The sequence below is a fragment of the Chelon labrosus genome, assembly GCF_963514085.1.
Source record: "Chelon labrosus genome assembly, chromosome: 23".
NCBI classification, from domain to species: Eukaryota; Metazoa; Chordata; class Actinopteri; order Mugiliformes; family Mugilidae; genus Chelon; species Chelon labrosus.
Window position 1 is genome coordinate 13357017 of NC_140356.1, and position 25911 is coordinate 13382927.

The 25911-nt window shown below is 43.2% G+C and overlaps 1 protein-coding gene across 1 annotated transcript in view; it reads left to right on the forward strand.

Annotated features, from left to right (window-relative positions):
- Positions 1 to 25911, forward strand: part of iqsec3a (IQ motif and Sec7 domain ArfGEF 3a) — a gene marked incomplete at its 5' end in the record, with an annotated part of 100712 nt that overhangs the window by 31099 nt on the left and 43702 nt on the right. Inside the window, one exon of the mRNA XM_084573426.1 lies at positions 19395 to 20082. Within this exon, the coding sequence (XP_084429552.1) occupies positions 19395 to 20082 (688 nt within the window). The remainder of the gene's footprint in view (positions 1 to 19394; positions 20083 to 25911) is intronic.

Consider the following 25911-nt stretch of genomic DNA (forward strand, 5'->3'; position numbering starts at 1 on the left):
GGAAGGCCTAATGTGAGTAGTTTTCTGACTGCTTGGGTTTCTGATCATGTTTAACAATAGTTTCTGGTCATTTCAAGGACCGGCCCCGCTTGCCCCCGAAGGCGCAGCTGCTGCCATAACATCCGCTGAGATGAGCCGCAGGATGGCTTATTATGCAGTGATAGCCACTCTCCGCTGCTGGCGGAGTCGCCGCGAGAAATAAAACAATAACGGCACATTTTTTCCTTAGTGTTTTCCATCTTTCAGGGGAGAACGAGGCGATCATTACGAGCCCAATTTCTATTCACGATCGCTTTGTTCTCTGCATGAATACAGATCTTTTGATTTCCTCGCAGCTCAGATGAATGTCGTATTCCGGCTACAACCCGCTCGTATGATTTCCCGTAATAAGATTTTGCGTAAAGCGGCAGAGCTTTGTGATGTATAGGCTTGTGGACCTCTTGCCATCTCGCTGTCCCCTCACACACACACCTGCAAGCTCACTGATATGTGACGTGGTAGCACTAATGCTCTCCCTTTCCTTCTTTTGTTCATTTGTCTGTCTTTAATGGTCTGCCATCTTATTAGTCTCCATCATCTCAAGGGTCCCAGAATACCCATAGTCCCATTCTGCAGACTGGTCAATAGCTCAACTCCTGCCTGACTGAGCTCTGATAAATTCCCCCTGTGTGTAGATGAGTGTTTGTGTACGCGCAAGAGAGCGTGAGCCAAGTAAAAAGACAGAGTGTGTTTTGTCCAGGGATGTTCTCTGCGTGTGGCCGTCCCTCAACCTAAATTGCCTGCTGCTCTATAAACGGACACCGTGTTTCCTCTCTGGGCAGCAGGGGGTGCTAATGAGTAGCAGAGGTTCCGGCAGCCGGAGACATCTGTCCGTCCACATGCTCGCTGCACATTTTGTCCTGACCTTTTTACTTCTGGACGTCTGCCCACGCTCTCACCCTCCGTCTCTGGCTCTTCCTGTTAAACCGTAAAAAAAGTTAATGGCCGCAGTTGTAAAATTTGAGTCCATTCGCCATCATCGCAGCCACACGGTTCACGTCATCACTTTGAGTTACTGTGTACAGAAAAGAGAAGAAAAAAAAAAGAGCAAAACGCCCCCGCCGCCCCCCTACAAAAAAGCAGGCATCTGGTGCCGTCAGCTGCTGTCCTACCCATTAGCTCCAGAGGTTGCAGAGAGGACAGAGTGTGAGCTGTAAATCTCATGCGGGATCAGACAGAGGGAAGAATTAACAAGCTGCGTCATTCCGCAGAGCATGGCAGATGTCAAAGGATCCCGAAACGGTCTCGATTTGACCTTTTAAGCACAGATGATTCACATCTTTATCGCGTGCCGATCACTTACTCCACGCTGACGTGGCCGTGAGGATTCCGTCACGAATTCTGTGAGCTCCGACATGCCTCTAAATAAACTAGCACACCACGTCAATTACAGTAGAATGAGATGCTAATGCTAATGAAATGCACATTGACTGCTGATCTCTGTAGCTTTAGTGTCTGCACTGTTGCACGTGTGGTGGCACTGAGACGTAAGAAAACACGCAAGGCTGGACCTGTTTCGAAAACTTTAACGATCAGAGTTTCAAAGTCTTTGCCCATTAGCTGAGTAGAATGAGAGAGTTACTTGCAAAGACCGCTTTTTGTCGACCGCAGTGAGTATCGACTTTGGATCTGTGGTTGCGTGATCAATGTGCCTCAAAGTCGGACTCGCTTGTATCTGATTCCTGACGCATACTGGCCCCTACTTGTCTCCGACAGGGTCATGCTCCTGTAATTAGTTATGGTACACTGAGTTTGACGGGTTTTATTATGATTCGTCAAGAGCTGAAAGAGGGTTTTTCAAATCTGATGGTCTACTTCAATCCAGTTGATCCTAAATAGCAGCTGGTAGTACACTAATCAGGCATAACATTATGACCACTGACAGGAGAAGTAAATAACGTTGACCATCTTGTGACAATTCAATGTTCTGATGGGAACGTTTGGACCTGGCATTCATTCATTGGTGTGGATGTTACTTAGACATGTACCACCCACCTAGACCAGACCAGGCACCCCCATCCCCCATAGCAATGACACTCCTTGATGGCAGCAGCCATCCCCAGCAGGATGCAGCCTGACACAGACACACACAACTAAAAAAAAACATGAATCTAGTGAATTTGGAGGCCAGGTCAACACCTTGTGCTGTTGACCTGGCCTCCAAATTCACTAGATCCCAAACTGATCAAGTATGTGTGGGATGATCCACAGAGGCCCCTCCCCTCAACCCATAGCCAACCCAGGACATCCTCAGAAGGCCTACATCCATTCTCTGATGAGTCAGAACTGTTTTGGAGGCACAAGGGAGACCTACACAATATTAGGATGGTGGTCATAATGTTCTACCTTATCGGTGTATGTTTTAATGCTAGAGATTCTTGGATGATATGGAAACACCTTGTTGTAGATTATCGGAAAATAGTTTAAAGCAACTACACAACTGCATTTACTGATGCTGCTCTCATATCAGCACACTAAAATCTAAAGCCAGATCCAGAAGCCAGTTACATCAGTTTCTTATTTTTATGGTCTGGTTTTTATACAGACTGGACTTTGCACGCTCTTCACCAATGGAATGGAAAAAAAAATAAAATAGGACATTTATACACACACACACCGAATGAAGTATCCACCATAATGTAATGGGGTACAGGTTGTTCCCTGCTGTTGCCTGTGAAGGGACATTAGGTGTCCCCTGAGCGGATGACACTGTCAGGTTCAGCGTACATCACCAGGCAGAGTCCTTGTCCCCGACAGTCCGCCGACAGCCTCGTGACGGTAGATCAACATGGAAATGAAAGGAGAGGAGGAAGCAGCGGAGGAGGAGGAGGACGTGGAAAACTGCTGACGAGGCTACCTGCTGTCGCCTCGCTCGCCATAATGGGAGATGGGGACGACGAGGATGAGAGTGAAGGGGAGAGAGGGCGGAGAGTGGCTTAGAAGCTTGGAGGGTAAAGAAGAGAGATGGAGGGACAAGTGAGATTTATTAACACAGATACTTGTTTCCATCCGGTGAAAGAGACGCTCTTTGAACGTGGCGTTTTTCTGTTTAATTATCTGTTCAAGACTTCTGTGGGAAGGATATAAAAAATGGCTCTTGTCTTTGTTTAGTACTTAATAACAAATGACCCACCGTCAGACAATCGAGTGCTGATGAAAGAGAATGAAAGACAGAGGGGGAGGAGAGCATCCCTACATACTCTGTCATGCCTTTGTGCACAGTGCAGCCGTTACCATGACTTCAGCTGTGGGTTTCATTTTATGTTTTTACTTTTATTTTATTTTTTATTTTTTGATGGGAAGGAGGTGTGGTTGAGTCATCTTTGCAGGATGCACGTCAGGCTTTGTCACGCTCTGTCAGTTTCGAGCTGTGTTTTGAAGAGGTGGTCAGAATAATAGACGTTAAAAAACAACGTGCGAGCCAGCGGCCTCCGTCCAAAGCGTCTTGACACATCAAGAAACGATCAGCATGTAGAAGCCTTAAAGGGGAACTACTGTTTTTTACAACCTGGACCTTATTTCTGGCATAAAAAACGATCATTTACTCACCCATAAAACTTTTGTGTACTTTGTATTCCTTTGGGAGATAATTAGATCAGCGTATATCCATATAGTGGGAGTGACTGGGGCACCGAAACGCAGCCTCTAACTGACGCATTGTCTGCCGCGAAACTCGTTCATTTCACCAATATTTTGTTAGGATACGCTAGTGCTATTCCCAGTTGAGTCCGGAGTTACCTGTTGTCATCGGATGATGTCTTCTGACCTGGATGATGTCATCTCTGAGCGCCGCGCGCACCCGCGATGGTCGGCTTGTTTACCTGTAATTTGCTACTGCTATGGTTCGTCCACAACCTCAGAATCGGAAAAATATCCAGCCATTCAGCAGTAGCACATAATTAACAAAATACTGGTGAAATGAACGAGTCTCACGGCAGATAATGCGTTATTTAGAGGCTGAGGTTTCGGTGCCCCAGTCACTCCCACTATACGGATATACGCAGATCTAAATATCTCCCGAAGGACTACAAATTACACAAAAGTTATATGGGTGATTAAACGATAGTATTTTATGCCAGAAGTAAGGTCCAGGTTGTAAAAAACAGTAGTTCCCCTTTAGGAGTTCAGGGAGCTGATTTAGATTCTTCTCACGGAAACTTAAATTTCTCCTTCAATGTAAAGGACAATGTTGGTCAGACCTGTTGTTGCACCACCGTTGCAGCTTGGTAACCATAGAACGCACCATTAGTTTGCTCCCGTGGGAGCCCGCTAAGCCCCTTTTGGCGTAGACATACTAACAGTCTCTAACAGCACACCTCACCTCCAAAGGGGACCAATGTCGGAGAAAAGATTAAACGCTGAAGGCCCACACACGGATAGACGCACTCTCTCTCTCTGGAAGAAAAACCTTTCACATTTCACCGAGATGTAATTGAATTTTCCCCTGTTCTTATCGGCCCAGCGACGGGATAGCATCTCACCGCTTTCCGTAGAGTCAATAGAAACACTATGCCAACTCTTCTTTACTTTTTTTTTTATTATTTTATTTTGCCATACAATGAACGGAGTGAAACTTTTTTTTTTTTTAACCGTTCCCTTGAAAGCAATTTCACCGATGAGGGGAGACCTATTCGAGGTGTGTGACCTTGTGCATGTGTGTGTTTCTTACGACGGCGAAAGATAATGGAGAACGTGCCGCAGAGCGAATAGCGCCCCCGATGCCCGACCGTGCTTCTCCCGCCTCGGCTCCATTGTTGTAACAAACGGCTCTTCCTCGCTCCATTTTTTTCCTCTCGTGGCGCCAAGTGCTGGTGACAAATAAACCCTGCAGGAAGAGAGAAATAAATAACTTCACACTGCAGGTTTGAGTGCGTAATCTGGAGACTGTCTTCTGCGGGAAAATAGACGGCGTTTGGTGTTTGCTGAGATGCTTTAAAATAACCTGCGTTTATGTTTGGTGCCAAGGCACATAGTCGCTTGCCATCCTTGAAGCGCAGCGAAATAAAAGTGTTAAAGGACACATTTAGCCGGTGTTGGGCCGTTTGCTGGTGTTGGGTCATCGCTTGAATGCCTGTGCTCCTAGTTTTTGCCATGTGTCCTGCACCACTGTTAGTCTTGAATGACGCATACAGACTACTGCCACCTGCTGGTATGGAGGGTTATTACATTTCACGCAGGTGTCGAACATACAGTATGTGCCAGCTGGCTTTTTGCTGTAGCCCTTGCGATGTGCAACTTTTTGGTCCGGATTCAAGCGTTGTGATTGTTTATTTTTAGTCATTTTTTAAAACCTCTGATACAATTCTCTGAAACCTGCGGTAGGTAGCTCATTTTCTGTCAACTTATGGGCAAATCCAGGCAAACTGTTGATGCTAAGCTAAGCTAAGTGTCTACAAAATGTATCTTAGTACAAGCCTTTGATTTAACTCAAAGAAATGGCATTTGGGTTTTTTAATGCTTATTTACATATTTTTTTCCAATACAAAGATTGATATTTTCATAAGATGGATTCACATTAGTCTACACTTACATTACATTACTTTAATTTGGCGGTATGGCTCTGCGTATGTTATGCTCCATAACAAATTTTAGATTCAGATTCAGAGAAATTTACTTATCCCAACAGGGCAATTAATTCAGTAAGCCACAATCAACGTCCTGGGAGCTCAAAATACTTTGATAAACACAACATTAATGCTCATTTGATGAACAGGAACACATTAAAAAAACAGCTGGCAGGGGAAGAGGAGCAGTGATTGACTGCATGGAGACATCCTTTTCAGTGTTGTACCAGAAATTCACCGTAGTGTTTCTCGCAGGCTGAGAATTTACTTGCGGTGGTGGTGGGTGGTACGGCGTGTGACGGATGCATGCGGAGACTCATGCAGAGCGTAATCCAGGTAAATTTCTGCAAATACAATTTACCGATGTTTCCACAACACCTCACATGCAGGTAGACGGCTGGAGTAAGCCCAGAAGGCGTCACGAGCCAAAATGGAAAAGACGGCGGCATTTGAATGCGCTACTAAATGAAAAATATAAATCAAAGTAGGGTCAACAAACAATCTTCGTCATCCTTTATTTGCTTTTGTACATAGAGGCGGTGTGTGTGGTATAATACAGTAGTTTATATCTGATATGTGGCACCATGTGTGATTGTTTCACAAGCCCTGAGCCACTTACTGCGTTTGGCTGCATTAGCTATCCGTCTGTGCTGTGTCGAGTATATGAATGAGTGTGTGTGTGTTTCCCAGCATCAGTTCCCACCCTGGTGTAATTCACTTATAATGTGTTTAATCAGATGCCAAATGCGCTGTCTTGTTTCTTTATCTCTTTACAGGGCAGCTTTTACCCTGACTCGTATACTTCTTGTACCGACAGGAAAATATGCGCATGTGTCAGTGTCTGTGTGTGTTTGATGGATCGTCAAACACACACACAAGGTTGTTGAAGGTGAACTGAAGTGAGTTTTACAGCAGCATTGTAGTGTTGCAGGGTAAATGCCTTTAACTATATCTGATTTTAGAAGAGTATCTCGCCACATTTGTTTTATGGAGGGCTGCCTTTTTGTGATTTTGTATTTGCCTTATCGATACAGTATATAGCAAAACATAATTTAATCTATATGCAGTATATACACACATTATTTCATATACCGACCAGACAATTCTAGGCCAGATTGATTGTGGGATAAGGAGAAACTTATTGCTGCAGTAATTCGTAATCTCATACCAACAACGGGTCAAATTTCTGCAAAACGTTTTTCTTATATGGCTTATAATTTTACTTTTCTGATTCTCTTCCACTGCCGTCACCAGCATCATTTTCAGCCATGCCCAGCACAAAACAACTGTCAAAGTTAGCAGCTAGCTTGTGAACACGTAGGCACTTTCAGCAGCTAAGGAGGGGGACATTTAGCTCAGGAGATGGTGGAGACCAAAACAGTGGTAAAAGGGTAAAAGGGGAGCGATTATTTATCTTAGTCATGATGGACGAAAGCATTTCAATAGTGAATGCCAATCTTGTGTCATATGTGTCTGCTGGGTGTGTAAATGTATTCCTATCATGGAGTGCAATGGACTTCATAAGATAATGATGTGTTGGCTAGCAAAGCTCCGAGATAACACAGGCAGAAAGGCAAAGAATGGATGTGAACCACTTGCCTACACATATATACTGGTGGACTAATGGAGGCAGGTGGGTGGAGAAGATCAGGTGGTCAACAAGCGAGAAATCAAAGCAGGGGGAGGGGCGCTGTGACAGTTGATATACTGCATAAAGGTGGCCAAAACATTTTAGAAAACCAATCAATACAAGTTTAAGAGCTTTAAAATACAGATCCGAATGACGTTGATGTTCCTTGATGTTTTACTATGACCTTACTATGATCAGCTATTGGTCTAAAAAAAAAAAAAAGTAATAGTAGCTTTAAATCCTTCACCATTTCCATGTTTGTGTCTTTCATTTAGAGCATTTTCACTGGTTGTCTCTTCAAATTTGCCACCATCCGCCCATACCCGACAGTGTATCACTGCAGCCGATCTTCCATTTCAGTACCTCAGTCTGCCTTTCATCATATTCTGTCCAAATCATTCTGGAAATTGCTGATGTATTTCCATCTCCCACACTTGTCAGCTCTGTGTTTGTTTGGCTATAATCTCTTAGACAATCTGTATTGATAATCCTCTCAGAACTCGTCTTTATTCTCCATGCCACAAAGTCGTTCCTCAACACTCCGGGGAATTTCTCACTTGCAACATCTTGTTCTGTGTTTGTATTTCTGCTGTCGCCACCACCATACTGAGTTACTGGTGTTCATTTTCATTTCCCATGACTTTTTTTTCCCTCTAAACCTTTCTGTGTCGTTTGTGAATCTGTCCTTTCTGCTCCTCATCCTCTCCTGCAACAACACAGTGAATTAAGCCACTCCCAGTCCCAACATAAATATGGCAGCTCACTCCCTCTCTCCTCCTGGATGTAATGAAAGTCTGGATTTATCTCCACGTCCAATTCCCCTGGATGGCCTGACAACTCCCACTGCTATTTGTAGAACGAGTCTGTAGGTGTTTCTTTCAGGCCATTCGTGTCCAATTCATTTCCTTGCCATCTCTTTCCTTCCATCCACCTTTCGCAACTCAATATAAGCAGCTTAATAAAAGGGTCCCAAATCTGCCAAAAGGCTGAGGCTCAGTATTTAAGGGGCTTCAGGTTTTCAAGTCAAGACTTTAGAAATCCTGTGGGATGTGCTCCGGGAGTATGGGGTGGATGGACCCTTGCTAAGGGCCATTCAGTCCCTGTATCAAGGGAGTGCGAGTTTGGGCCGTGTAGCTGGTAGTAAGTCAGACCTGTTCCCGGTGAGGGTTGGACTCTGCCAGGGCTGTCCTTTGTCACCGGTTCTGTTCATAACTTCTATGGACAGAATTTCTTGGCCAACAACCTCCCTAGGCCGTGGTCCTCAGTTGGAAAAAGGTGGATTGCCCACTCCGGGTCGGGGAAGAGGTCCTGCCTCAAGTGGAGGAGTTCAAGTATCTCGGGATCTTGTTCATGAGTGAGGGTAGGATGGAGCGGGAGATGGACAGGAGGATTGGAGCGGCATCTGCAGTGATACGGACGCATAACTGCTCTGTCGTGGTAAGCCGAAAGGCGAAGCTCTCAATCCACCAGTCGATCTACGTTCCAGCCTTCACCTATGGTAATGAACTTTGGGTAAGATTGCGAATACAAGCGGCCGAAATGAGTTTCCTTCGCATGGTGGCCAGGCTCAGCCTTACAGATAGGGTAAGGAGTTCGGACATACGGGAGGAGCTCAGAGCAGAACCGCTGCTCCTCTACGTTGAAAGGAGTCAGTTGAGGTGGCTAGGGCGTCTGGTAAGGATGCCTCCTGCATGCCTCCCGGGAGAGGTGTTTCGGGCATGTACCACCAGAAGGAGACCGAGGCCAACCTAGGACACGATGGAGGGATTATATCTCTTGTCTGGCCTGGGAATGCCTGGGGGATTCCTCCAGAGGAGCTGGTGGAAGTGGCTGTGGAGAGGGCTGTCTGGACTTCCCTGCTGAGGCTGCTGACCCCGCGACCCAGACCCGGATAAGCGAAAGAAGACAAGACACGACGAGACTTTAGAAATCCATGTCTTATGTCGTTTTTGACGGGTTGCAAGTTGCTAATTTTGTTAGTTAAGGTCAGGTCTTACAGCTCTGCAAGTTAACCTACTGCTTTAAGTTATTATTTCTGGATATCGTAGCATCTTGGCTCCAACAGGATCAAATCTGATCTTACCATTGTCCTCTGTTGAACGTCGTCCAACCGTTTACAGCCTTACCTTCGGATTTTCTGTGTGTGTGCATGAGTGTCAGTCCACTTTATAATCACTGTATTTCTATTTCTGTTTGAGATTTTACTCATTTGTGAAATATACTTTGAGATTTAGTATTTTAAATTTGGTTTAAATTCACCACTGGGAGCACCACTTTTAAACAGTTTTATACATAATATGAACAAATCTGCTAAACAGCGGCACTGCAATCATCTATGACTGTGAAATTACTATGAGCATCACCACTATAAAACCTTTATCATAAGAATAAGGTGGATGCCATAGGTTACCTCGCCTCCTTTTAAAAAGCAATAAAAGGCAAACTTTTTTCGAAAACCCTAATACATAATAGTTCAGAGTTTATTCTTCTAACTTCACCTAAAAGAACTGAATTTTAGAGTTAACTTATCCCGTCATTTCTCATCAGTGGCTCTTTCAGCTCTTTTGTTCCATTTTCACATCAGCACGCAGCCAACATGTAACTGGGTTTTGTCAGACTGGGGTTGACAACCTGCGCTTTGATCATAACCACCATGCAGAGAATTACGAGCTGAATGCTCTGACACTTATATTATCACATTATTACCCCTTTGTCCTCGGTAGAGTAACAAAGTAGTAGAGGAAGAGACAGTAACTCGCAGAGTATATAAAATTAAGCCAAATATATAAAATTTATGTCAAATACAAATTGTGAACCGTGTTTGTATATCAGATTTCTCTTAGATATTGACATTATTTTTGAAGATTTAGCATCACAGAGATTTTGACGTTTTGAAGTGTTGCTTAAAGGGGATAAATTTCAACTCGAATTTGAGCAATGGGAACTTGCCTTAGGATATTTTCAAATGTGTGAAAAAAAGGGGAGAAACCTAAACAAAAAAAGAAACAGTTATTTCCCCCTGATGGGCCACATAATAGGCAATTAGTTTGTGAAATCATCAGGGTGGGTGGGGGGGACGGCTCAATTGTTTGTTCCACTCGCAGCGAGGCGTAGCAGCAGCTGAATCTTTTTCTCTAGGCATTGTTGTTGTTCTTCAACTCACCCTTTTCTTTCTGCCTCTCTGCCAGGCACCCGTTGAAAGCTGTTTTTGCCATGAGGTATAAAAATAGTATTGTGATTCTTGTGATGTGAATAAGAAGCAGGGAAATAAGCGTCAGGAAATACAAAAACTATGCTGGGAACAGTGTATCTGCTCTGCTCTGACTGTAGAGCATATAAAACATGGTGCTAGTCAATATCTACACTGGACTGTGGTTGTTTGTAGGTAGTTTAAAGCAGCCTATACTGAATTTGGGATGCAGGACTCAAGCTCAGGATAACATCACCTGGACTTGAAACAGTTTCAGTGCTAATGCGTTTGAACTTGACAAAATCAAATATGACTTGAGTGAGTCACGCCTTTAGAATTTGGACTTGTGCAAAAAAAATAAAAATCTGCTCTTCCCTTTCCTCATTACACCTAAAGCCAAACGCTGGTAGGGAAAGGTGCGTTTGGCAGTGCAGACAACAGATTATCCCATCAGGATGTCAGGACTGTGCTGGGGTCGACAAATAACTGGCCCCAACAAGCAATCCATTCAGCTCAGAGATTATGATTGTAATTTCAGGACGAAACATACAAACACTCACCCTTAATCATGTTGTTTTCTGTCACGCTAGCAGCGTGGCTCGGTGCAGACGGACACACCAACTTCTAGACAGATTAAGATGAAACCTTGTACGGACAGTTGTCGTTCCTAGATGACTTCTGGACTTTTCCTGCAGCTGCAGCACAATGTTTGTGCACACAACCACGTACAACTCAGGATGAATTGTAATTGCTTTGGTGATCCCTTGAATCGTCACCCAGCATGACCTATTATGTTCAAAATTTGATTTTGGTAAATAAGGTAAACATGCAAAATCTTCCCATTTCCAGCCTCCTCAGTTGTAGTTTGTGAACAGTGCTACTTGGCAAGCAAATGGCAGCATGCTAACAAGCTAATCAAAGACGTGTTCATTAGCGCCACTGCCTCTAACAGTTAATGCTGGAAGTACCAATCCCCCAAAGCTACTAGTCTTTTTCCATCCTTGAAGTCCTTCTTATGCATACTGGGCTGTGCATACTGTATACTTGTATATATCCGTAGCGTGTCGACCCTATATGTTGCTATTTCCACTGCCACTGTCTCCCTCTCTTTCTCTCTGCGCCTCTGTCTCTTTCTCTCCCTTTTACCCACAACCCCGGGCAACAGCATTTGAAGAGATTCAGTTTGAAATACCGTCTTGCATATTTCACGAGCCCAACCTGTTTTTATACCCTGTGCTCTTTCTGCGTAGTTGCCGGAAAGATGTTTCATTGACATTGCACGGGAAAGCCTGTGGTTACACCGGTCTGTGGGTGTATTCTTGTGTACTGTCTGCTCAAGTAGTTTGTTCCCGAATCCTTTTTGGTGTGAGTGTGCTTGATCAGTCTTAAAATCCAACATGGTAAATAAATGCCTAGCATTTTCTTTTACAGAAAGAGGCAACAAACTGTGTGTTGTACCTCTTTTTGCATTCTTACCTCAGCCTGCTCACCCTGTGATACCATCACTGCCCTTCCATAAAAGAACAGAGCGTCTGCATGGGGTTTTAACAAGACCTAAAGGCTGATTCTCTGCTTTTCAGACGCATAAACTGATCTACATTGAGCTCAGTCCTATATTCCAAGTGCTCAAAATGTATGGATTACATATAAAAATACAGAATTACAAGCAGCTTCTCTTCTATCACAGATTCTTCGCCTCTCTTTGCCTCGCTTTCTCTCATAAACAACGCTATTTATGAACTACTGTATGTCCTCCCACCCAAGTGAGCACAGTATTGATTGGCATCTCCATAATCAATCCATCACTCCAAGATTGATCATGAGGTGAGCAGCAAGCACAAAGAGGATGCCCCCTACCATGCATCACCGCACGTCTGCTCAAGGTGAATTTCAGTCTGGTCTCGCTCGGTGCAGCAGCAGCATTGTGACTCCATTCATATTTTATATTTTATCAACCGCTGAAAAACTAGTCAGAAGAATTTTTGATTTAACTTTCTTTCAAAATGACTCATCCAGTGCCTATCTCATGATTTAAACATGTCATGGCTATATTTGTTAACCACGGTGTGCTGCCGGCTCTCTGGAGATTACACAGTATGCAGAAAGCATGTGAAACGCTTCCTCAGTTCTGGGCTTTTATTGTCTGCTCAGAAACAAGATGGTGGCTCTCACGGGAGCTGTGATGCTACAGAAGTGTGTGTGGGTAGTGTGTCTTTGTTTCACCTTGGTCACTGAAAACAAAGACTCAGTTACAGGATGTACTGTATGGCTTTTCATTTGTTCTTTTATCATTTTATATCTCTCTTTTACAGCTTTCATATCTGTTAATTACACAATAGCCTACATAAATATGTGAAAAAAGGGAACCATACCCCAAAATGTTTGATATAAAATACTGAAATCAGAACATTTGAAACCAATCCTATTTTTAGCTAGCTAGCAACATGGCATTCTTGCACATGACATTCATTCACATTTGTAACTCACTTCCCTAATTTTAGCTAGCTAGCAACATGGCTCTAGGGATAGCATGCCTAGCTTGTCTGTTGGTTAAGACAAACGTACCTTATGTTTAGTGCAAATGAGCAAATGTTGTCATGCTAACACAGCAAACTGCAACGATGACTATAGACGTGCTAAACCTGCACATGTTAGCATTGTCAGCGTGATAGCTCGTAAGGTTAGCATTTCGCTCATAGCCGTGCTAGATGAAATAACAGCCACATTGAGCCAACACTGGTAATCTAAACGTTGAGAGTTCGAATTTTATATGTCCAGAAAAAGAAATGCGTGATGCTAATGAAATCCCTTAATTTAGCATTAGCATGTCACGGTTTTATGTGCTTTCCTATAACTTTTAAGTAAAAATCTCAAAGATTTTCATTGAAATAAATGTCTTTGAAATGATAATTTGGCACGCAGTGAGGTAACAGTGTTTGAGCCAATATTCCACTGTTGAAAAAGCCCACTCCAGTATTCAGACCTGGGTGTCTGTGGAGACACTGTCCCGCCATGACATGTTTAAGAAGGCACACATTCGCACGGTTATCAGTCACACTGTAGTTATCTTTGTGCCAGGGACTTGATGGCGTCTTTAATTTTTACTTGCCAAAAAAAATTAAAGTTCCCTTTGAGCTATAAAACTTTCATCTGTAAATTGATGACGTTTCTCTTTAAAGCTGGAACATCGTGAACGTCATTATTTGGCGTGGGCTGGTCTAATTGGGATTACACATCTCCTGGCACACAGATTAATCTTTTTTCCTCAAACTCAAGGTCTCCTTCATATAACCCAGCATTTTAAAAGTGACACAAAATAACTGAAAACCCCACTATCCCCTCCCGAACCGCTGATAATACATGCTCACAGGACAGTTAGCAAGTGTCAAAGATTAATGGTGAGAAGCAGCGAATTATGTTATGTACACTTTTACAAACAGTCAAGAAAAAAATGGCTCAGCCTAACGTGGTGATTAGAGAGGACAGGGGTCTTTTTGATACTAATTGTGCATTTTAAGAGCTACTGTTTCTTTATCAGGGGTGTTAGCTTTTTAAATGAATAAAAATGATTTGCAGTCTGCAGAGGAATGGTGCAATCCTACGGTAATAGTTTCCAAGTATAGTTTGTCGCATTCATGTTTTTCTTCGGTTTGAGACGGAGGAGAATTGACTGTAATGCAGAATCCTTCTTTTGGCTTTAGTAATGAGCATAAAAATTCAGTAAACGTACAACACTTTGTATCTGACATCTTTCCCTCTGCGGCTTGAATTCTCTCTTGTGCACGTGGCACTAAGTCGTGTTTTTCCCTGTGACTGTGATGAATTTCAAATACACTCGGGTGATGTATTCAGCAAATTTACCCCATACATTACCCTCTCCGTGCATCGCAAGAAAGAAATACGCTTATTTATGCAGAGGAACTGCTCTTCAGTCTGCCCTTGTGTTCTGCCTGATGAACTGATTAATTCTCCATGAGCCGTACGACAAACGCAGGAGGTGAAGAGGAATATAGCTGAAGTGACAAGGCGAGGGATTCCTGCTTTGTTGCAAAGAGGAATGGTTTTGGGAGGCAGAAGATATGGGGGAAAAGAGGAAGTAATTGTTTTCTGGCTACAAATAAATCATCATTCTACTGTATGTGGAAAAATATAAAATAAAATCCTCTTCCTAGACTTCTTCAACGAGAAAAGGTAGCAGCTTCTTCAGGGATCTCATTTGCTACAACTTCTGCTGATGCGCTTTTCCTCATATAATGCCCTCTTCAGCAACTCCTTGGCTGCGGTCCACCAGAGGATAGGCCCTTTGAACCCCGCTGGTCTCACCACCCGATATCTCATCCCTGCTGCTGCCCACCTCGGCGCTGATGAGTCAGCAAAAGCTCTGCGATCAAGGTTAATGAAAGTCGAAGTAGCGAGCAGACGCTGACTTCACAATGGAAACAGAATCTCTGTGCATACTGGATGAAGATGGTGGTCATGCTGCAACAGATGCTAAGTGGCCGTGTCTTATCGTTGTCGGGACATCTGCGTACTTGGGTCTTCATTTAGGAAAGTTGGCATACAGACGATATATCTGCTCTAAGGACTAAATACACCCAAAATATGCTCTCTTGTCAGTCGTTAAGATGAGTGATTGACACTACTCTAATGTCCATCTGTCTGGTCTAGCATGACCATTTGGAAATAAGGTTTTATTCTAATGTAACCAAATATGCTAGCTTACAGCTTCTCTAAAGCTCACGGTAACTTCTGATATCTCATGTATTTAATCCTAAAGGTGAACAATGATGTTGTGGGAAATTTATGAGGGTTATGGATCTTGGAGTTGCTGCTGGTTGCTTTGCAACTGGATATTTCCTAAAATTACAAAATGCTCTTTTAACCTAAAACCAACCACGTTTCAGGACTTTGGTTAAATTCTTGGATATGGCTGCCACTGGTCAACCACCGGTCCAGTCCAGGCTTTAAATGCCGAGATACTCCGCAACTCTTGAATGTTTTCAGTAGTTAATGAGGCTTCATGCCAGAAGAACTGAATGATGCCTTTGTCAGTTTTTTATTTTTGTTCTGCTGCTGCCCTTTTGCTCCCTTTCATTCAACAAGAGAAAAAAATAAATGGGCGGAGAGGGTGCAGCATCTTCAAAATGCATCTCCTTGATGTTCCTTTGCTGGTGCTGAAAGATGGAGCAAAGCCTCTTCTGATGCACTCAGGAGGCTTTTTAAAAGAGAGGAACTAAGACGGCCACAAGGCCAAAGGAGCTTTTAGGTTTCAGAAAGAGATATTGGTGAGGAATTGGCCTGGAAGCAGCTGGCTAAATTGACTGTATAGTGCTACAACACCTACTATCACCTTTAGATGATTATTTAGATAATTACTATAATTTTTTCATTAAAAGAATATATGACAAGCGTGTGTTTTGCTATCTTTTTATCTTGTGACTTATAAAAGGAAGTAGCTATTGTACTTGCACTCAAAGCTTTTAGCAGTTCCAACAAAAAGGCAGATTTCCATTCTAAATTAAAGAAATTAGCAAAATAAATTTTAAAGTGAACATGTAAAAAGTCAAAAACAGATTTGTGGAACAGATTTTTATCTTGACCCCTATAGGCTGGGAACCACTGGACTAAAATGCCTTACTGCCTTTAAACCAGCTACCATAGATGCATCCACATTAGTAATGTAATAACCCCATTAATCATAGTACATCAGTCGCAGGGATCATTTCTCTGCCTAATGACTTCTTCTGCTTCTGCTTCTTTAAGTGCATTTTGCTGATAATCCTTTTACTTAATGCAGGACTTATGTTTAAATATTATTACATGATGGGCAGTAGAAGCAACACAATCCATCTGGTAGGTATAAAGACGCATAGAGATGGATTTTTCCCATTCCTGCATCTCTGCAAAGTGACATATAATCTCACCAAATGCATTAAAGTCTACGCGTACAGATGCAGCTGCAAGCAGGATGAAAACATTTCCCTAATGCATCTTGGTTCAACGTATTATCCGCAGATTTGTTATTGCCAGTTGTTTGCCGCGTCGTCAGCAGACAAACTTGTACTGGCGTCATACCAGCCTGTTAGCAGTCATGACAAGGGGAGCGGGAGACGTCAGCGGACACTGTAATTATATTCTGGATGGAAAGCAAAGCGTGGAGGCCACGGCGCTCATCCGTCTTCAACACTGACGTATGGAAATATGAGAGGAGAGAGAGAGAGGGAGAGAGAGGCACCATCCTGGGCTCGTCTCCGCCTCGTCAGTCACGTTGACACCTGGAATCGCTCAATCTTCTTACCTGGTGTAGGATGGAGCGGCTGGAGGACTCTATATATATGTGTGCGTGCGTGAGGGAGGGACGGTTGAACGGAGGATGACAGGAAGCTTGACAAAATGGATGAAAAGGAATGGAGAGGAGGTGCAGAGAGAATGTAAGAGACACAGCTAGAGGTTGGAGGGAAGTGAAGCTGTTTAAAATAACTCCTTAGCAGATGCACACAGAGTACATTAAAAGCATTCATTTTACATAATTATTTATGCGCCTGCACACAATAACAGCTTTTAAACCTCTTTTAAGTTTCATAGAATCTCACTTCAACACCAGCTGCACGTAGCCTGTTGTTTGTCATATTATCCCTCACCAGAACGGGTGCTGCTGCAAAATACAAACAGGAAAGACCACATTTAGATTCATAGCGATGAGCAGGAACATTGTTATCAGAGGCATGGTACTCTACAGAACCACTCTCCTCCTAAAAGAAGAAGTCTTATGTTTTTGTTTTTTTTTCCCCATCCAGACCTATTTTTCGCACAAGAAAAAGCTCACCTGCAGCTGTGCGTCGAAGCAGCAGACTTTATTTCGGCATTTATTATTCATCACTCCTACAAGCTCTATTTTAGACGTAGCAGACCCAGCTATATAGCCACGCTAAGGATACTTTCTCCTAATGCCTATGTGCTGCCGTGAGTGAGGAAAATAAGAAGAAAGCCTCCTGTGCAGGATGAGGAGGTGGACAGGATTCTGCTAAAATCAGTTTGAATCCCCCCGATACAAGGCATGTACAGGCAAAAGTACACCCTGGACCAGAACAGGAAATAAGCCAATAAATGTACAGAAAGGCACACACTTCTTAATACAAGCTTTTATTTTTAGACCGCAAACATAGTTTACTCTGGGCAGGTTTCTAGAGCTCGTCCATGCGAGGAATTTTCTGACAATTTTCTCCTGGAGCTCGGCGCACATGGTAGCATCCAAGTTTTTAAGCTCAGTGGCTTCAGTCCTCATCATCGTATCCAGTAACTCCCATCTTAGTCATGCCCAGCTGTTATCACAGCTATTATTAACTAGTGTACAAATTTGGCTTGAATTCAAATGAATCTTTGAATTATAGAAAGACAGAAACGTGACCAGGACTTGCACTGGGTCCAAGGAGATGACTCAGTTCTGGTGGCAGCAGTAGCCAGGCTCTTCACACCAGTCGTGCATTTTGTCCAAACTGGTGAAGAAGCTATTCTGCTCCACTGCTCTATCTAAAACTTATAATAACCTTATGAATTTATAATGCGGAGCTTTTTATTTTGTTCCTTCGAGACAACTGTAAATGTATGAGCAAATGGCATTCTCAGCTGCGCTTTTTGATTTCGTGCTAGCTATGAAATGTTAGCATGCTAGTAGCCACACGAAGATGGAGGACACGGTAAACTTCACCCCTGTTCAACCTGACCATGTCACCATCGTCATGTTTGCATGCTGGCATCAGCGAAGAGCGAGTGTGAGTTTTTGCGGTGGTAGTAGAGCTTTGCTCAAAAAGACATTGCTGCAACGACAGATGTTTGCTAACATTTAGCATTTAGCAACTATACCGAACTAGAGTGTTTAGCTCTGTTCATAGTGTTGTGCTCATTTTTACATATACAAGTGGCCAAAATAGTTGAGCTGAATGGACGATAAAGGCTTGGAGAGCAGTTTCAACCGTGAAAATGCTAAGTGCTAAGTGCTAGGTTTGTCTAGTTTGGACGTCCGAGGGGAGGGTGTTTTGGTAGCTTTTTTTGACCATCTGACAAACTTTTGTCAAAAAGCATACGGTGGGAATAAGCGTAGCTGTACAGACGCTCTTGCATAACTACAGACTCTTCTTGCCGTCAAATGGTAATTGAACACTAAACTCAAAAGACCTCGACATTTCGATCCAGATGCTCCAAAATACATCAGGCCATTTCAGAAACAGCTGACATTTACTGTCTCTGAAGAATTTTGCATAACACAGTTTGACTCTCCGTTCTGAGATCATGCACTACGCTCATTCAAATCTCAAAGAAATATTAAAACAAAATGCAAAGTATGCCGGTCTTCAGAAACAGACAGGGTCCCACCTTCTCTCCGCACTCAAGGTTGCACCTCTTGTTGTTATTACACCTTGAAAAAAAAAAAAAGAAAATCTGCCACCTCCCACACTAACACTCATATGTACAACCATTCACACCTTTACAAACACACGTACAGTATGGTCTAAGAGCTGTAGAGATATTTGTACTAGCTGCATGACTGTCCCTCATGTCTCTGTGTGTGAAGGCGTGTGTCACTACTGGCTGTCAACAATCTTGTTTTTTCACATTTTTTTTCTTCTGAAGATTTTGCTCTAGTGAATAATCGTTTTTGATCTTTTTTTTTTCCCCCCACACTCTTGAACACTGTGGTTTTTGTTAGCTATTTCTGTGCTGTGTATTTTTCCTGGTTTTCACTGTCTGTCAGTGTGTAGACAGACAAGAGAGACATTCATACCAGAGCAGGTAGACAGATGAACTGGCCGTGCACACAGCAGATTGGTAGCAGAGTGAGTGATCATACACAGAAAAGACAAAAAAAAAAGGTCAACTTCTTACCACTAACCCAGGCAGCCTGGAGAAGAGGTCAGAGCTCACCACGGATGCAGCAGCAACCTCACTCTGCGTTTTCTCCTCCTTTCTGCAGCGATGACCTTTCTCCAGATTCGTCTATGGGGGAGGAAGGGAAGGGAGGAGAGGGGGAGCTGCAGAGTGGGGCCCAGTCACAGCCACAGCCAGAACCAGAACCAGAACCAGAACCAGAACCTGAACCAGAACCTGAACCGGAGCCACAGCCACAACAACAGCAGCAAGAGACTCATCCACAGACTCACCCGCAACCCCAGTCTGAGCCCCAACCACAGACTCAGCCTCAGCCCCAGCCAGAAGTCAAACCTGAGCCGGAGCCTGAACCGAAACCGGAGCCTGCACGGGAGCCCGAGCCTCAGCCCGAGCCTGAGCCCGAGCCTCAGCCCGAGCCTCCGCCCCAAGCCGAGGCTCCGAGCGAGGCGGCACCTCAGGACGCCTCTGAAGCCCCTTCTTCGCCTCGCAGGGAGGAGCAGACAGTGGGCGAGGAAGAGATTGAAAAGTCAGAAGAAGACGTGGAGGCAAAGAGAGCGCGGGAGGAAGAGGAGGCGCAGGCCGAGCGGCGTGAGGGCGACGCAGCACAGGAGGAAGAGGAGGACGAGGAAGGGGGAGGAGCAAAAGGAGGTGGCGCGGGGAGGAGAGCCAGTCTGCACCACACGGCCTCTCCGTTGAGGGTGCAGCGCAACGGGGCCGGCTCACACTCCGCCACTTCTGACTATGAGCTCTCACTTGACCTCAAAAATAAGCAGGTAGGGTTGTGTTGGGGTCGGGAGAGGGCGGTGTGAGGGTTGGTGTGTTGTTTGGGTGAGGGGAGGGGGAGGGTTACGGAAGGTACGGTGACTTGTGTGTTGTTGTGCGTCTTGTGGTCTGACATGTTTGTGGTGTTTCTGTCTGAGGAGGAGAACATTTAGTTTGTGGGCGACGCTGGTGTCTGATGAGGCTTTTGTTTTTGTCGGCCGCATTGATTTGTATTGGCTCTTGTATTGGACGATCAAAACTGTATCTGCTTCCTTTCCTTCCTTAAACCATCATTAACCATTGCCATGTCATTACTCCATTACTCCATCAGCATCCTCAACTGGTTTTGTCTTTCATCAAAAATAAATTGTGAAGGATTGTCTTCTGAAACATAGGGTTTTTTTTCCCACAATGTTGTTTTAGCAACCGTTTTTAGGGCCCTGTATTACTTTGGCACGTATGCACACTTTTATACACACACCAGGGCAATATAACGACAATGTACAAGCAGTTTGTGCCGGCATGAATCAAAAGCCTTTTAATTTGTCCTTGTTCTGCTGCTTTACAATACTCTCTGGATCGTGAAAAGCTCTAATTTCTCTGGAGAATAAAGCCTGTGACTGTTATGTTATGTTATCTTCTGTTATTACAGCAACTTGATTATTTTCCTAAGCTGATGTGTCTGTGAAATGTGACTGCGTTTGTACATGCATTTCTCATGTCTGTGTTCTTACATCCCGTTCATCAGGGACTCGGAAATCATCCGCGTTACGTAGTCATCTGCATTTCCAGAACCATCAAACATTTACCATCCATTCCCATCATCACCCATCCAAACAACATTCTCCCCTCCATGGATCTTCGACCAGGTAAGGCGGCAGAGTTTTGGGTCCAGCTTGTGGGGCTTCTAGCAGATATCTATGAGGCTCTCCCAAATGGTCTTGGGGGATTTAGCTATTGGATCCAAAAAGTGAAGCCAGCGTAGAAGTGTAATACCCAAAAAGATGTATGTTTAGGGATGTGGCTGACATGTTCTGGTCTGGAGTGACTGGCAAGGCATCCTCAGGTTCTCAGCCAGATACACCCCTCGCTCCACCCCAGCTCCTCCCTCTGGCTCCAAAACCCCCAAGACGGTGATGCCCAGAAACTCGAGCTTTCAAGTTGCATTATTGGAAGTTCAGATGTTTCTGGAACTGAAAACATATGAGTTTAAGGCATTTTTTCTTCAAGCATGATCTCGGACAAAGACGTTACCTCAAGATCTAGAAACTGCAATTTCAAATAGAAACAAGTATTCACTACATAAAGACAACTTATTTCAGATTAATTGACAGCAAGAATAATCATTACTTGCAGCCAATAACTAACTTGAACAACGCGCTGGTATTTGTGTCTCAGATATCTCAGTGCTCTCGGATCAATTGGTTTCTCTATGAGATGCAAAGGTTACTGACTTCCGTTCCTCAAGTCTTGACCTATTAGTGTGGCGTGATCAATAACCCTGAACAATGAGTAAACGTATTCGCTCTGGTGTTAAGTGTGTCTCAGTCTCAGACCACCAACCACAGGCTGGGAAAGGAAACTTGTTCACATGTGACTAACAAAACATGTAGGCGGATGGTGACTAAAAATTAGTCTTACACTTGCCAAAGAAACTGATGTACCCAAGTGTGATGGGTGATCTCATATTTCACTTTCTGTCAGCTCCATTTTCACCTTAGTTTTGACTTCATTTTCTCACTCGTCACGTCCCTTATCGAGGATCGGGGTTCTTTTAACCTCAGCCTCCTACCTGTGTCTCCCTCCCGCCTCCATTCTCACCCGTTTAATCTCACATCTGAAAGTCCCCGTTTCCTGCTATCTCCCTGTCAGCGAGGCTGGAGATACGTGATCAGCTAGATTGATCTTCTGTCTGTACGGCTGGGGGTGCAGGGGCTTGATGGATCTCCGGATCAATGTCAGGGTAATTGGATCTGCGGGGCGATACCTTGATTGCTGTGTAAGAACCTCATGATGAAGTATTTGAGCGCTAACTCACTTCAAGCGTCCCACCTCCAGAAACCTCTGTTACCTTTTCTTCCTTAAATTTTAATCGCCATAAATTTAAAACAATGCCTTAAATTTGCACATTAGTCTCATGCCACGGGGTGATTTTGTAAGTTTGTATTGATTATATTGTATTTCTATAAGATTCACAATGAATCTGCTGGCTGATTTACGTGCTCAGCTTCCAATTCTCTCACCATCACAGTGGTGTGAAATTGTAAAACTGTAAAATCGAAGATGTTTTAGTTGTTTGCAATCAGCAGGTGTCCCCTCAAACTGATAGAGGAAGCAAATTATAATGTTAAAGTTACTCCCTTATATGAATTTCTTGCAAGTTCTGATATATAATATGCAACCCATAGTTTTTTGCAATAACACTTTACCTAAAAATGCATGTGATGCTGTAAAAGAGACTATTCATGGTAAGAGATATGCCTATCTATGGATAGGTGCAAGGGAAATTAATTATAAAAAGTGCAGGTTAATGTGTATATTTCTGAATAAGAAATGTGTCACACTTTAGACCCGCTCCTCCAAAAGTGAAGCCAAAGCAAGTAGAGCTCCCCCTGGTGTCTGGTTGCAGTATAGGTCATAAGCTCCACTTCCTCCCTGTTAGAGGATGGGACTTGGGCCAAATTAACACTAAAATAAACTTTTTTTTTTTTTTTTTTCAAGGATGGTTTCTGTCATTTTAGGTAGTTAATATAATGTTGATGCATGTTCAAGTGTCAATTTTTTGGATAAGTTTCCTTTTAGCCAATGCAAAGCGGTGGCAACATATTTATATACAGTCTATGCTTCAGACAAATATCCCATTGATCACACTGTAACCAGGCGACGATTTATAGCGAAAGGAATAAATCACAAGCTGTAATATTCAAGCGCATTCATTATAATGACTACATTTTACTTTAAATCAGTCTCCAGTGAACCAGTGCTGGCATTTCCAGTTGATCTGAGTCAATTCCAGCTCTGTCAGCCAAAGCCTTAAGAACACACCACTGTGTGCTTTTTTCCTGTTTATATAACGCCGACAAATTTGCTAAGAAGTTTGTCATCAGATGGAGAGTTCTCTGAGAAGTAAGTCGCCCGTGCTGAATGCAAATCATTTGTTTTACGGGATGATGAAGTGACAGGCGACGAGACCCGACTTTAAACGGCTTCTCCCGCTTCGTAATTGCTGCTAATCTGCGCTGGAGCGGCCGAGGTTCCCCCGTGAATCAAAAGGCATTTATCTCCATAAAGTGAAACATTCAGCACAGGAAAGTGTTTTGATGGCTTGTATTCAGTCATAATTACACTGAAATGTGCAAGAGCATGCAACTTCTGAAACAAGGCCCAGGTTAGAGGGCGGATTTTATGCTACACATTAAGAAGTTCACTAGTAGCTTGCCTCAAAACTGCTGATGCAAAAAAATGTGGCACTGTTCAGTAGATTACTGCTGAGAAAACCAAAAAGGTATCATATCACAGTTTGTCCTCTCTGCAGTTTGTTGTTTGACACCACTTCTACGTTTTTCATTAATTTCCGGTTTTGTCTGCATCAAATTTAGCTGCCACTGACCTTTACGTGACTTTGGTCGAGGATGCATGAGCTAAACAGATCTGCATCCTCTGACGACATCAAGTCGTTCCCATTGTCATCCTCATTTTGTAATGCAGTCAGCATTTGTTGTGTCCCAGTTCTGCCGTTATATAATCGTCTCATTAATCATGCAGATGTTTCTCTGCTGTGAGACAGTGTGCATGAGCATGGAAGCTAATAATCGTGGCTTTGCATTTCCCTCCCCCTGTAAGATCCGATCTGCAGCTTTACTTCCACATATCAGTCTCCTCTGGCTCATTAAAGGGCAAAACCCATTGAATGCTGACTTTAGTGTTGTTTGATTTATGGCAAAAGTAAATATGAATAGAGAGGGCAGACTTTAATCTCAGTATGACTGTTATCACGACCTTGTGGCACTGATTTTCCTATTCCTGTTGTCTTTGCTCTGTACAGTAAATATGAAGCTACTGCCAGCAGCTGATTAGCTCAGTTTAAAACAAACACTGGAGGTAGCAGCTACCTGGGCTGAAACTTCCAATAAAGCAGCGACCTGCATTTATTACATTTAGTTTTTTTGCACATATGAAACAAACAAGAGATATGTATTAATTGATGAGTTTTGAAAGTGCAGTAATACAGATTTTAATGTCTTCAGACCAAGTCAACCTAAACTAAAGAGTTAAACTGGCTGTATTTTTTTGTTTTTTTATTATTATATATTATATTATACTCCTGTTTAATTAGTGTCATGTACCCACAATGTGTCTTTGAGTTCAAAATACTGCACAGATAATTCTGCCATGCCTGTATGCCACTGGTTTTGGCTTTTTTTCCCCAGCAGGCTGCTTCTGTGTCTGTAGCTTTAAATGCAAATTAGCTGCTTTGGCCACGCCCATTTTTGGCAGAAAAGCTGTTTAACTGTAGATGTTTGTATTAGTCAGGAAAGGGGTTATTCCCTTCAGACGTTGTAAGAGGCTGCGAACTAAGAATGACAGGACTTTTAAAATTACAAGACGTCGATTTAGTTCAACAAATTTGTTGTAAATGTTATAATTCAAATATTGTGACTTTCATGCTTCTTTAACCTCGCAAATCAGAAGGTTATAAAGGAGGCTTTTAACAGTGAGGATGTTTTGTTACGATACCACAGAAAGAAGAGACACATCTGTGAAAAAACATGTGGTGAATTGTACCTTTGGTTGACCTTTAGTCTTTAGACCCATTTCCATTTAAAGCTCAAATATTTTCGGACTAAAAACACATTCTTTTTCCAGAGCCTCTGGGTATTAATATTTCATACACAGACAGAGGAAAGTCTCATCTTTTGAGCCAAGATATCAAACATCCCCCAAAGCATCTGAGGCCCAAAATCAGGCTGCGCTTCTGCATCCTTGAAAAATATTCAACATTTGCATTTGAGTTTATGTTTCTATTTATTTGAGATTGTTATCGGAAATTGCTTTACCCATATGAAAACCCATATCCTTCAGGGGGCTTAGAGACTAATGTCCTTGTCCACTTTTATCCTCTCTTATCTATTCTTTTCCTCTTCGTTTTCTATTGCAGTTTTTCTGTTTATGTTCACTTTTAAGCTTCAGACTTGGAGTTAAATCTGCCACTACATACTTGCAATTTCTTCCTACGCATTCTGTAGTGTGGCGCCACTTTCCACTGAGTTGTTTTCCTTTTTTTTCCCCTTCCTTCGTTCAACTGGGGACATGAGGTCAACGTGGTGCTGATCTGCCCGTCAAAATCGATTTAGAGACACAGGAGGAAAGGGAGCAGTGCCATCACCATTCTCTCAAACCGCTGCGTCTCTGGAATAATCTCTCTCCATCAGCGCTTAGTGAAGTGATCAGAGATAGAACTGACAGTGGGCTAATGGGGAGGACCTTCAGCAGTGCCACTCTTGGCGCAATCATCAGTCTCACCACCGCTTTTTTGTATCTCACCTTCTCGACAAACTGAGTCACAGCTTTCTTGTTTCTTTGGTGCACTTTCCACATATCATTTGGTTGGATTTTTGTTCTTTCCTTTTTGCCTCATACTTGCGACAGTTGCCTAATGCTGGTAATAGATTTTTGCAGGCATAAATATTGCAGTTACGCATGATCATTAGGGTGTCCTGAAATATTATTGTTAATGCTGCTTTGCTAATCAAATAGTAAATTAGATGGAGATTTGTTTCAGCTCATTGTTAATGTGTCCGGCCCACTTTTAGACGAAAAAGCTTCCTAAATATCTCTGC